The sequence below is a fragment of the Gouania willdenowi genome, chromosome 1 (assembly GCF_900634775.1).
Source record: "Gouania willdenowi chromosome 1, fGouWil2.1, whole genome shotgun sequence".
NCBI classification, from domain to species: domain Eukaryota; kingdom Metazoa; phylum Chordata; class Actinopteri; order Blenniiformes; family Gobiesocidae; genus Gouania; species Gouania willdenowi.
In genome coordinates this window covers 27,995,860-28,008,070 of record NC_041044.1, presented here as the reverse complement: position 1 = coordinate 28,008,070, position 12,211 = coordinate 27,995,860, and the positions used below count along the sequence as shown (strand labels likewise).

At 38.0% G+C, this 12,211-nt stretch overlaps 1 protein-coding gene across 8 annotated transcripts in view; it reads right to left on the bottom strand.

The window, feature by feature from the left end:
- Positions 1-4,452: 4,452 nt before the first annotated feature.
- Positions 4,453-12,211, bottom strand: part of LOC114464738 (adhesion G protein-coupled receptor L3-like) — a 168,855-nt gene continuing 161,096 nt past the window's right edge. For 6 of the 8 annotated variants that reach the window (XM_028449281.1, XM_028449451.1, XM_028449537.1 and 3 more), the window contains exons 24-26: positions 12,056-12,073; positions 11,336-11,638; positions 4,453-6,969 (exon numbers count right to left, since the gene is read on the bottom strand). In XM_028449281.1, coding sequence (XP_028305082.1) covers positions 6,317-6,969; positions 11,336-11,638; positions 12,056-12,073 — 974 coding nt within the window. In that variant the 3' untranslated portion in view covers positions 4,453-6,316. The remainder of the gene's footprint in view (positions 6,970-11,335; positions 11,639-12,055; positions 12,074-12,211) is intronic. The other 2 variants (XM_028449786.1, XM_028449868.1) reach the window with 1 other exon arrangement.

The following is a 12,211-nucleotide window of genomic DNA, read 5'->3' as shown; positions in this document are numbered from 1 at the left end:
CCTCACAATATTAACAATTTACCAACAAGCTCCCAGCGTGGCTGCCAGTCAGCAGGGAGTATTTGCTTGTGTGCGACTATGTGTGAGTGCAGGGAATGGGGTTTGTGTGCATCTCTACTTTTTTTATTTGTGTGTTTTAATTAACTTTTTGAACTTCTACAACATCCCCCCCCCCCCTCCACCCACCCCGGAGTACCAAATATAAGCTGTTCAACACAACAGTGTTTGTAGATCTTTAACCAGGAATAAATGGGATTAAATAGCATGTGTTTGCTGCAGCATTAAAGCCCTTGACATCATGTGTTTGCTTCCTTTTTCCTCACAAATCACTTATGCGAACACTGCACTCTCATATGACAGGAAGGGTGTGTGATGAAGGAGGGGTTGGGGAAAATAAATGTGTGTCATGTGGAGGAATGGAGGTCCTTCTGTATTCAAACAAAGGTTTCCGTGGCAACCACATGCACCATTAGTTCTCTTATCAAAACTCGGAGATGAAATGCTTCAATTACCTCTCATTTACACACACACGCATACACGCATACTTTTTGCCCTCAGATTGAGTATCTGAAACCTTGATTGAGGCTTACAAATGGCAGCGATGTATGTCAAGGGACAATAAGAAAAGCTTGATCTTTTGACTGTCTGACTGAGTGGAAAAGCCCCTTAGAGAACTGTAATTATGACTAAGATAAAAGAGATAATTTTCCATGAATAATGTGCAAAACTGTCTTATCAATTATGCCAATTGAAATTTTAATTGAATAAAAGAAGAGTTTTTATTTTATATAATGTTAAATTGAGTTATCAAGTGAAAAGGCTGATTTTTTAAGATAAATTACTGTTTCTGCTTGTTGGTAGCATGCTATTAGACCTCACTGAAACCATGTTTTGGGGATTTTTAGGGCCGATAGCAACATTGGGGATTTTAAATAGCCGATATCCAATGTGTCCTCTTTTACAGCATGGTGTGCTGTGGGTGAAGCACATCCAAGAAGGACAAACAGACTAAAGCACTCCTTTGTCCCTCAGGCCATCAAACTGTACAACTCCTCACTTGGGGGGAGGAGGGGTAACAGAAAAACGAGGGTGAAGAGGATGAGCAGTAATTGTAGTCAGTGGCCACCAACCCGCAATACACCAAGCACCTTGTTTATTTATTGCTGTATATTCTATGTATTCTCTATATTCTGTATTTAGATTTTTATCTTGGCCCTGTTTGCTGCTTTATAATGCTGCTGGAACCCTATTTTCTCTAAGGGATCCTCCCCAAGTTCTATCTATCTGTCTGCTAACTTAGATGCCAGTAATGTAGTTACTGTACTTAGTAACACGTTACTCTAATAACCACTTTTTTCAGTAATCAGTAATCTAATGCATTACAATTTCCAAACCAAACCAGATTAAATCACTGTGAGTTACCATTTTTGTTGTTTTCCTCCAGTATGTGACAATTATTAAATAATTCGTCAGGAGATCCATTGTTGACATTTCTGTTAAAAATCAAAACCAGCCTGGGAATTTCAATTAGGATTGAACAATTCGACTTTTTCTGCACAGTTACTATAAATAAATGTTCATTTGTCCAATACAATCCAACTTATAGCAGTTGGGGCAGTGGTGGCACCAGTGACAACTCTATATCCTTCATTCATATCTGTCTCTTTTCTCCACCATATTCGAGGTCCTTGCAAGTGGGAAATCTGTCCATTTCTTCATGTTGTCTTCTGAACATTTCTTTTGTCCACCTCGTCTCCTTCCACCTGGTGCAGAGCTTCCCACAATGTGAGCACATTTTGGCAATTGAAAGGATTCTGTCATGTGGTCCAACGATTGCTCTGACTCAGCTCCTTACTTCTTCATGTGTGATATAGTTTGTGTAATGGATGTTGAAGGTTTTCTGATAGCATTGCATTTCAAAGGCTTGTGTTTTCTTTTCCAGTCCAGTCATGTGTCTATGGAGAGGTATTCTCTGCTTTGTCCCTGTCTGTGTTGCAGGTGAGCTGTGACGATGTCACTCAGGCTAATGCAGCACACCTGAGGTGAAGATAAAGGTGGCGACTAATCAGAGCTAAGGCTCTTCAGCACCTGTTTGAGAACAGCCTTATTAGTTGGTTGAATGAACTACTGTCTAGTCATTACCAGAGGTGAATGTAATGGATTCAGTACTCATGTTACGGTATTTGAGTTGCTTTTATGGTTTGAGTCTATTTTTAAATCAGTAATTTTACTTGTACTTAAGTACAGTATGTTTTAAAAGAAGTAATGCGTTACATTTCTACACCAAAACGTTACTGAGTAAATTATTATTTTTTTTGTTTTAAAACGATCAACGGACATTGTGAAACTACAAAAGATGAAATAACCAGACAACAATCAAATGCACCACATCATAAGCCGACCAATCAGATTAAATGTAATGCACGGCGCCAAAACAGCATTGAATGGAGGTTATTTTCTCAGTTTTAGAGTTCATAAATGTAGTTGTACTGAGAATTTAATTATTTTGAATTGAATGCATTGGGACCTGCGATGGACTGGCACCCTGTCCAGCGTACCCCCCCCCCCACCGGCCAATGAATGCCGGAGATTGGCACCGGCAGACCCCCGCGACCCTGTAAAACAGGAGTAAGTGGGTTTGAAAATGGATGGATGGATGGATGAATTCATTGGTGTTGTTTTATTTAAAAAAATAATTGTACATTTTGACAAACTTTTTTATTTCATACAGATGCATTTGTGGAAAATAAATTAAGTTCTAATTGTGCAAGATTTGGTCTTTTCCTTTCTTTTTAAGTTTATACATGAGATGTTTACTGTATGCAAGGGAACTGTGGCAAGATTACCAATAATAAATGTGGGGGGTGAAAGTAACTAGTAACTTTTACTTTGAGTACTATTTAATTGGAGCTTCTTTTTACTTGTACTTGAGTATTTTAATTAATTTCAATCAAGTAACAGTACTTCTACTTGAGTAAAATATATCAGTACTCTTTACACCTGTGGTCGTTACACACCTCGTCTTTGTGATAGCTGCTGTTACCTGTGCTATTCTTTCTATGACTGACTCTTTCAACCCTGGTCAGTCACTGTGGCCACCTACATATTTCAATTTGTGACTGCTTCAACATTTGATAGTGTTAGTGATGCCATCATTTCTATCGGAGCTAATCTTAGTACTTATGTGCACATTAATAAACATTTTTATACTGTTGTACTGAAGATTTGCCAAAGAGCAGATAAAGACTCATTCTTGAAAATCCCTAAACATTGCACAGAAAGATCTAACATTTTGTGAGGCTATCGTTTGTTTTCCGTTTGTGAAATGGAACAGTGACTCAAGAACATGGTATGTGTCGCCACAAGGGTAAGTGAAAAAGATATCTATACATACTATACATGGTCCTTATACAAGTTCCAACAAAACAAAAAAAGAAGTGACATATTTCCATGAAGACAGAAAAAAGGCACAGCTAAAAAGCAATAAATGATAAAGCTAAATAAATAAACAGCTTAAATGCAAATGTTAAATTCTAAAAGCATTTTAATAGAGATGGGTGATATTATTGGCTGATATTTGCCATAAAATGTAATATCGGTCGACATCGGTGTCAGTTTTTCCTGATTTGAGACAAAAAGATATGTACTTTTGTTTGAGACAACATAACAAAAAAAGGCATTTTTTTCCATTACTAAACTTGAATTTCACAGATGTTTATTTATGAAATACATCCAGTGGGGCATTGCATTAAAACCTAGCCTTAATCTGAAGAATTGTCATTTCCATGGAGATATATAATGTAACTTAAAAGTAGGTGTGACGGGGAAAAGGTTTATGTATATATCGGTATTGGTTAATATTGGAAATGAGAAATTTAGTGTTGGTAATATTGGCAAAAAGCGAATATCGAACATCCAGACTTTTGACATAGCAGGAGTAACTCACAGCCCACCTGCATGTACATTGCCTGCAATTCTAAAATCAGTTATAGCCTATGAATGAACAGGTAAAATACTAAAACATCTACATCTGCCAACATCTGTATTTATAAAAGAAGGTAATATTGAAGGTGAGGTGCACTGCCATTTTGTGTTTTGTGTGGATTCTTACACATTTTTCTTTTACTTTGTTAAATTACGTTAATTATCAGTAAGATGACAAAAATGGGTTTTATATAATGCATGCATGTACGAGACACTTAATATCCTTTCAAAAAGACATCTGTTTTTTTGCTCCCACACACCGTGCTTTAAGAATGAGGTCAAGAATGAAGTGTTTAAAGAAAATAAAAAGATTTCTTCCTCCACCCAAACTGAAATGCATGTCATATATAGTAAGAATACGATGTAGTCTGAAATCTGTCCTGAAACATGAACCGACGGTGCACACATCTCAGTGCATGCGTTGACGAAACGGAAGAGACTCAAAACCACCAAACTATGTCAGTAATTTATTTGTTGGCAAACAACTTTCACTGTTACAACAAATATTAGTTATGAGATCATTCAACTTTTAACCCATACAAAAAGAATAAATAATTAGCAGTAATATTGTAATAATAATCATAATAATTTAAAAAAGAAACAAAAAAAAAAACCCAGTGCCACTTTATTTACTCCCTCTCAAAGCCAGATTTTCTTCTTCGAGGCTTGTGTTTCTGTCTTTAAACCAATAGACGGATAAATAAATAATTTCACTCTTGGGCATTTGGAGGGGGTTTGTGGGTTATATGTGCAAGCTACACTTCATACACTTATAAAATGTTGCTAAATAAGTTAACATTGGCGTTCCACACAGGACAGTGCTGTAGAGTGCAGAGTTTTCACATCATTACTACACATAAATGGTGTAATCTTGGCATTTTTTAGGTGAAACCCACCCTTTAATTTGTAGTGGACATATTTATTTTGTTTTCTATTTAGAGTATTATTATTATTCAATAATTATCAGCCTTACTTTTAGCAGATGGGGGTAATGCCAGTTAGTTCAGAGTATTTGGCAATTCAGAAAAAAATGACTCATTAACCATTTTTGTATTGACCTGCTTCTAAACAACAGTAAAGTGTAGCACCTTTATGGTTGTTTTCCTTTCTACATCATGGTAAAGTATACAGTAGCATTTGATTTTTAAAAAAAAAGTAAGAAAGTGACAATGTTGTTCCTCTAAAAGGACCAGAATGAAGTGTGTGCAGGGTAGTTGGGTAAAGGAGGAGTGCATAACTGTCACTGTAACTGAGAAAGTGACATTAGAGATTGTTCCTTGCTTGTTCTGTTGTCTACATGTGACCAGAACTTATCGTAAAATTTCAGAACAAAATCAACAGACAAAAGGTTTTGCAGATGAAAATTCAAAAATAAAAGACTTGGTCATATGCAACATTTGTATCTGTATCTGTATTCTGTACATTACATAGAAACAGTTTGTGATTTCTTCATTTAATTCTTTGAAAACTGAAAACTTTTACAGAAGAAAGAATAAACATAACTCATTTTTTAAAGTCTTTTTTTTTTTCTTTTCTCTGTGATATGATCTTTCTTCATAGTTTTCAGTGAAATACACAGCAGCCGCAGTCACTACAACTTGCAGGAATGTTACACGAGCCCAGACACAACTCCAGTTTAGCAGATATAAACAGGAAAAGGAACTCAGAATGTCTCCGTGTTATAGCCGTAGTTCATTTGCCCGGACAACATTGTTTCTGGATGATTGGCGGGTGAGGGTTTTTTTCCTCTCATACATCCTTCACTTGATTGGCAGGAGGTCCGTTTATGTTGCACACATAAAAGTTTATTCTCCCACTCTACCATTTGGCGTGGTGAAAACATCCCAGAAATTGTCTTGGTAATTAGACAGAGACAAACAGACAGGCATCTCCCTGGACAGAGAAAAAGGGCCAAACGCAGATAAAGTCCGTAGAGAGACCTAGATGCTATGATCTGCCAGAGGTCCATATTGAGGAACTTGTAGGGCTACAGTCAGACCATTATTCCAAATGAAAGAAACAGTTACAGTAAAATTACAGCGTCCCTCCCCTTTCATTTTTATTACAGGAAAATTGTTTTGTTCCTGTTTGATGTTCACAAAAAAAGATTCTTTGAGCTGCACACTCAGTCTCCATCCTTCCCGACAATACATTCAGCCCCTGCTTTTAACCGACACGTGACATATCAGCCATGTTGTCATGAACCCCAGTGAATGTCAGTGCAAGGGCGGGCCAGCTCATTCTGTCAGACAAAAACACAAAAAGGTCTTTATTGGAAGGTTAAAAGTGTGAAAGAGAGCAGGGGGGCAGGGGGGCAGAGGTCTTGATTGGCTCATAGACTCGTGACTAAATGAGCAGGGTCTACTGGCGGCTCTTCAGGCGAAGAATCTGATTCGTCCTTGTTTCCAGACACCATGTATCCATCACTGCCACCACGGCCCATGTGGTAGTAGCTCTGCAGCTCGTGAAGGTGGTTCCTGGAGCCCAAATTTGGCATGCTCTTATAATAGACGTCATCCAGCTCTGGAGCAGTAGCGCTCTTACAGGGCTGCAGCTCCCCAGAGCTGTCTTCCTCTCCATCTGTTAAACCGTTCATCTGCCCATCTGGGAGGTCCGTCAGCACTGGCATGCTGGTATAGAGTGAGTCTCTGTGGTTCGGTGAATGCGTGTGTTCATCGTTGTGCTCGTTGGTCAGCAGGGGAAAGAAGCTCTCGCTGGTCTCCTGAGGGATGCGCCGTGGCCTGGAGAAGCTGTGGGGAGGAGGTGGTGGAGGGGGGTGGCTGTCTGGAGGAGGGGGCCGTGGTGGCAGGAGGGGTGCGTTGGATTCCTCTCTGATAATCTCCAAACCCAGATTCTCCTCGTGGGGAAACGCTGCAGGGTTGTCCAGCACCATGGGACTGTTGTCCTCTTTACCGTTGCCCACACATCCGCTGACTCCACTGCTGCTGCTGCTGCTGCTGCTGCTGCTTCCCCCTGCCAGGCTCCCTGGAACCAACAGGGATTTAATAAATAATAGGAATAGGAACATTTCATTAAGTCACAGGAACCGTGTACCATTAAGCAAAAAAACATGATTTTGTGGCTCAATGCAGAAAAAAAACATGTCCTAATATCTCTCCTTTCTAGGTTTTCTAACGGGCAAAATCAGATAATCAAGAGCCAAATCTATCAACAGCTAAAAAAACCACAAAAAAAAAAAAAAACTGCCCCTGGAAATAGAAGATTTCTCATGAATACAAAATTTACCATTAAATTACATCTCACCTACTTATAACCAGGGCCCAGAGCAGTGTGCTGTTTTGTACTAGTTCTATGTACAAAATCAGGACGTACATAGAAGTCATAGGTACTTAATTAGACCATTTAATTAATAAATATGTTAGTTGAGGTTGTTTTTTCGAGGTTGACTGCTGGGTGTTAAAATATGATAATGGGGTGATTCTTTCCTGCATGTATTAGACATATTCCTGCTACTGCACACCAAAATCAGGTAAATGTGTCATATTCCAGCACCGCAGAAGTTTGGATAAGAACCCACTGTTTTAATTAGTGTGCTGGAGTTATAAAACACCTCAAACATCCACGAAATCACTTCTCCCTACTCCTCTTTCTTCTCAACGTGGGATTGGGGCTCTTGTTGGCCTGAGGTGCCGGTGTCACGGACTGAGTTTACCTCGTACTGAGATGGGTTATGAGCATGCGCACTACGGGAAAATGAGTTTTTGCTAGTTCCGCTGTGATTTTTGCTACTTCCGCCGTGCTGAGTAAGTGACTATCTCAGTAAAGTAATAGTGTCTAATGCAGCAATCTCAATATGAATAGGAATAGTTTATTCTTCAAAAAAAACTTGATTATAGTAAAACTCATTACGAAAAGGAATAATTTATTATCCAAAAAAAAAATAATACGATTATAATATACATTGCAATAAATTACAGTTAACCTAATGTAACGTTACAATAATAAGTTGTTGTATTCATATAAATTAGCAATCTGATCATGACAATCATAGTTTTTTTTATCATTGGTCGATTTTTTATCAACGGTTGACTGATGTGATTTTTAAGCATTTTTAAAATCAGTACAATAATCTCTGTATGACATTGCGCATGGCAATTCCAGCACGGGTACTTCTCAGGACGTAGCAGTCACGTTCTGATAATCTCAGTACGGAGGTAAACTCAGTCCGTGACACCGACAGGGGTGGGGGGATGTGGCCCTCCCCATTGGGGTTCCTAGTGCCGTGCTGGGTGGGTTGGCTAGAGGGTGTGACACTAAGGGAGACCTGGGTCAGGAGTGGTGAGTTGCCAGGGCTAGGGTTAGGGTTAGTGCCTGCTGCTGGGGGGTGGCTCCTGTGTTCTGCTGGGGTTGCTATGGGCCAGGATTGGGGTCAATTATAATTGTAATAATCTAATTGATATAATTACAATTATGGCGTAATTATAATTGTAATTTAAAAAAAATCTGTTGCTGCCATAATCATAATTAAATTGAAATTGAGTTCAAATAATTGACATGAAAATTCTATAAAAATTGTCAATTACAATTTAATGCAAAACTGGGGAACCATATTACAGTTCTATGTACAGTTCTACACATATGTAGTTAACAATTATTAAAATGTGTTTCATATCAAGCTTTCCCACATTTTAACATTTAAAGAAAATTTAAATCTTGGGGTATACTGACACAAAAATAGCTCAGATGCCCACACAAAAAATAATAATACATATATTTTCATTAATGAGGAAGCCTACCAAGGTAACCAATGGATACGAAACACATTTTTAGTGTATTTTACAGATAATTTAGGACCCGTTATCATAAAAGATGCTAACAGTAAGATAACACAAGAGGAAGGTTAACTTTTATTATGGTATTTATTAAAGGCTCAGTAAGTTTGATTAATATTAATTGAACTTTAGTATTTGAGAACGTAATTATAATTGACTTTCTGAGGATGAAAAATAATTGTCATTTAATTTGTAATTGGAAAAAAGCCTGGTCACTGTAATCATAATTGAATTGCATTTGAACATGGGTAATTGAAATCTAATTGTAACTGAAAAATGTAATTGACCCCAACCCTGCTGTGGGCTATTGCACTGTCCCCTTAGAGTGCTGTGCCCGGGGTACTGGGGTGGGGTTCAGACTTCCAGGTTCAGAACCCAGGAAGTTTATACCCTCAGTGACCGTCTGCCTGACGGGTCTCGTGGGTCCAGGGCCAGTGTTGGGAACGTTACTTTAAAAAAGTAATTAGTTATAATTACTCACTACTTGATCCAAAAATTAACTGCGTTAGTAATTGAATTACTCTATAATAAAAGTAACTCATTATCAAGTAAAGTTTGCATTACTGTCAAAAAAAAAAGTTGCTATATGTCAAAGAATTCAGATTTTTTAGATGCGTGTGTCGTCGTGAGGTGCTTCATTAAATTTGAGTTGCTTACAACGGATGTCGACTAAGTCTTCACTCCTGGATATAATGAACACTTCACATACACGTTCTTGTTTTTGACCACAATTCATTTAAAGTAGTGTTTGCATCTCCACCTAAAAAAAATGCCAACTTTTCATCGGACTGCTCCACGCTCGCCATCTCTGCTGCTTCATCTAATCTGTAGTGGTGGTGTGTGTGTGCTGGCACATGAGTAAAAACGCTGGCTCTGATTGGCTACCATGACACATGACGCCGCCTTAGCCAATCATAATCGCTCACCTTGTTTTTAACCCACCTCCTCACTACAGCTGCGTATGAAGCCAGGGGTGCTTTCAGATAACAGTCTATTCAATCAATACATGTAACGCACCGCATTTAACGTTCAGTAAAAAGTCATTAGATTACCCCGTTACTGAAAAAAAAAACCTCACGCCATTATTTTAAACGCCATTATTCCAAACACTGCCCAGGGCAGCATGGAAGCATTCAATAGTGGCTCTAACGTACACATCTGTGGATGCACGGGCATGTCTGGGGCTTCGGGATAGCTCTCGTTGTGACAAAATTTTGAAATGTTGGCTTCACACAAATAGCTCTGTCACACTTGGAATCACACATCTACTCCCTCTGTTCTTTCCTAGCTGCATAGTAGCTGAGCACTGGGATAATATCCCTCTCATCTTATCTCTACATATATCAATACATTGGCACAGCAGTTAGTAGCAACATATTATATGAACAGAACAACCAAAATGGCCTCGCTCTCAACCTTCTGTTTAGTGTCCACCTCAACCCTCTTCGCCCTTGTATTTCTCCCCTCACTCAGGTGTAACACTGCCCTCTCTTTTTATATCTTTCCACCTCATAAAGTCTAACCTACTCTTCCACACAGAGCGCTGCTGACGGTCACAGTTATGCAATGTAATGACATTATTATTTTATTTCATGAAAGAAAAAAAAAACAACAAAAAAAAAAAACAGCACAGATGTCACAAAAAGTTTGCAAATCTCGTAGTGTCCACCCATGTAAACAACATGGAGTTGACAACATGGTTGCTTGTATAGGCTTGCTCTATTTCAGTGTTTCTCAAATGGGGGTAAGTGTACCTCAAGGGGTACGCGATGACATTACAGGGGGTACTTGAAAAAAAGAGAGAGGATAATTAACATTTAAAATCTTTGTCGCACCCCAGGCATGAGATGACCGGAAATGATAAAAACCATAGAAATTAATCTATTCAGGAGCCACTAAACCTTGGGGTCGCTTGGAGTTTAAATAGGGTAAACTTTTCTTTTTTTTTTCCATTAAAACAAAACAATCTTAAACAACTGTATTTCTATACTTTCACTTTGAGAAATACATTATAAATCTAGTTAAACTAAAATTCAGCAAAAAAAAAATATCTGAGCTCAAACATGATCAAAAACTAATTCTAGAAAAAAAAAAAAAATGTCTTTGGAGTCGCCAGAAATTCTTGATATCAAAATAAGGGTCACGATCCAAAAAAAGTTGGGAACCACTGCACTAAATACTGTTTCTTTCCACTTATTTACATAATGAGATTCTTTAAAATGTGTGTTATCAATTGTTTATTCCATCAATCTCTATAGTTGTTTTTAAATAGTAAAGAGTTTTCTAAGCAAAACATTATAGTCAACAATGGATTCAGAAATAAGAGAATGGGGATACTTGGGCCCAAAAAGTTTGAAAAACACTGCTCTGACACAAGCTCTGCTTTAACAGAGTTTTCTAGAAGTAACTTATAAGGATTTGAAGTTAGTGACTTTGTGAGGTAGTTTCCAAACTGTAAAAAATCCAGCAGAATATAAAGTACAATTAGTGTCAATGTCACTAAACGATCCAGGAACCAGTGTTCAAACTTAAAAGTGCTAGAATGAAATCATAATTACCACCATTAGCCATGCTGCTGTTGACCAGCTTGTTCATGAGATTGTGATTGCGCTCAGTGGTGGCTCTCTCGTGGTTGTTGAGGTAAGATGGGATGTAGTTGGAAGTCAACTCTTTGAGGATTTTCTTCTCCAAAGTCGTTTCCTTGTGGTTGCTGTGGGTGCCGTAGCCACCGCTACGATCCAGAATCTGGACGCAGTCGCTCAAGTACTCACTGCTGGCCATGCTGTAGTTGTTGGCATGGTTACCATTCAAAGGGAGAGTATCCATAACGCTTGCGTCTCTTGCATTGTTCAGAATTCCCTCTGAGGAACAATCAAATTAATAAAAATGCTTATTAGGCAACACTTGGTTTATTAGAGAGAATAAAAAACATAAAATGGTTTTCCTAAAATAAATTATAAATTGAGGAGAAGCATTTAGGGTCTACTTGTTTTTAGAATTTCTAGACACTGTTTTCCATTGAAGCTCTATATTAACAGCCACAATAACAGCGATGCAAGAAACTACACAAACAAATGTTTAAGGAACTAGAACTGAAGATTCGTATTACATTTACATAAAATATTTTCTTTAAAAGGTTTACCTTATTGATAAATGATTTAATCTCAATTCAATGTTTTAGTGTTTTGTGTCAAATCAGTCATCTTAAATGGCATGTAGAGAAATATGCATGTAAGAAGCACATGAAGAAAGTACGTTGTTAAAAAGGATCATCATACTTGTGTCTCGGTATGGTGCTAATAGGCAGCAGGATGAGAGAAAGAGAAAAGAGAAATAATTTATTCATTGAATGGAAGGTATTTTTATCAACTGCATCCATAATGGCACAATAAAGAACAAAAATTGGACAAAAAGTTCATCGAAAGAAACCTTTA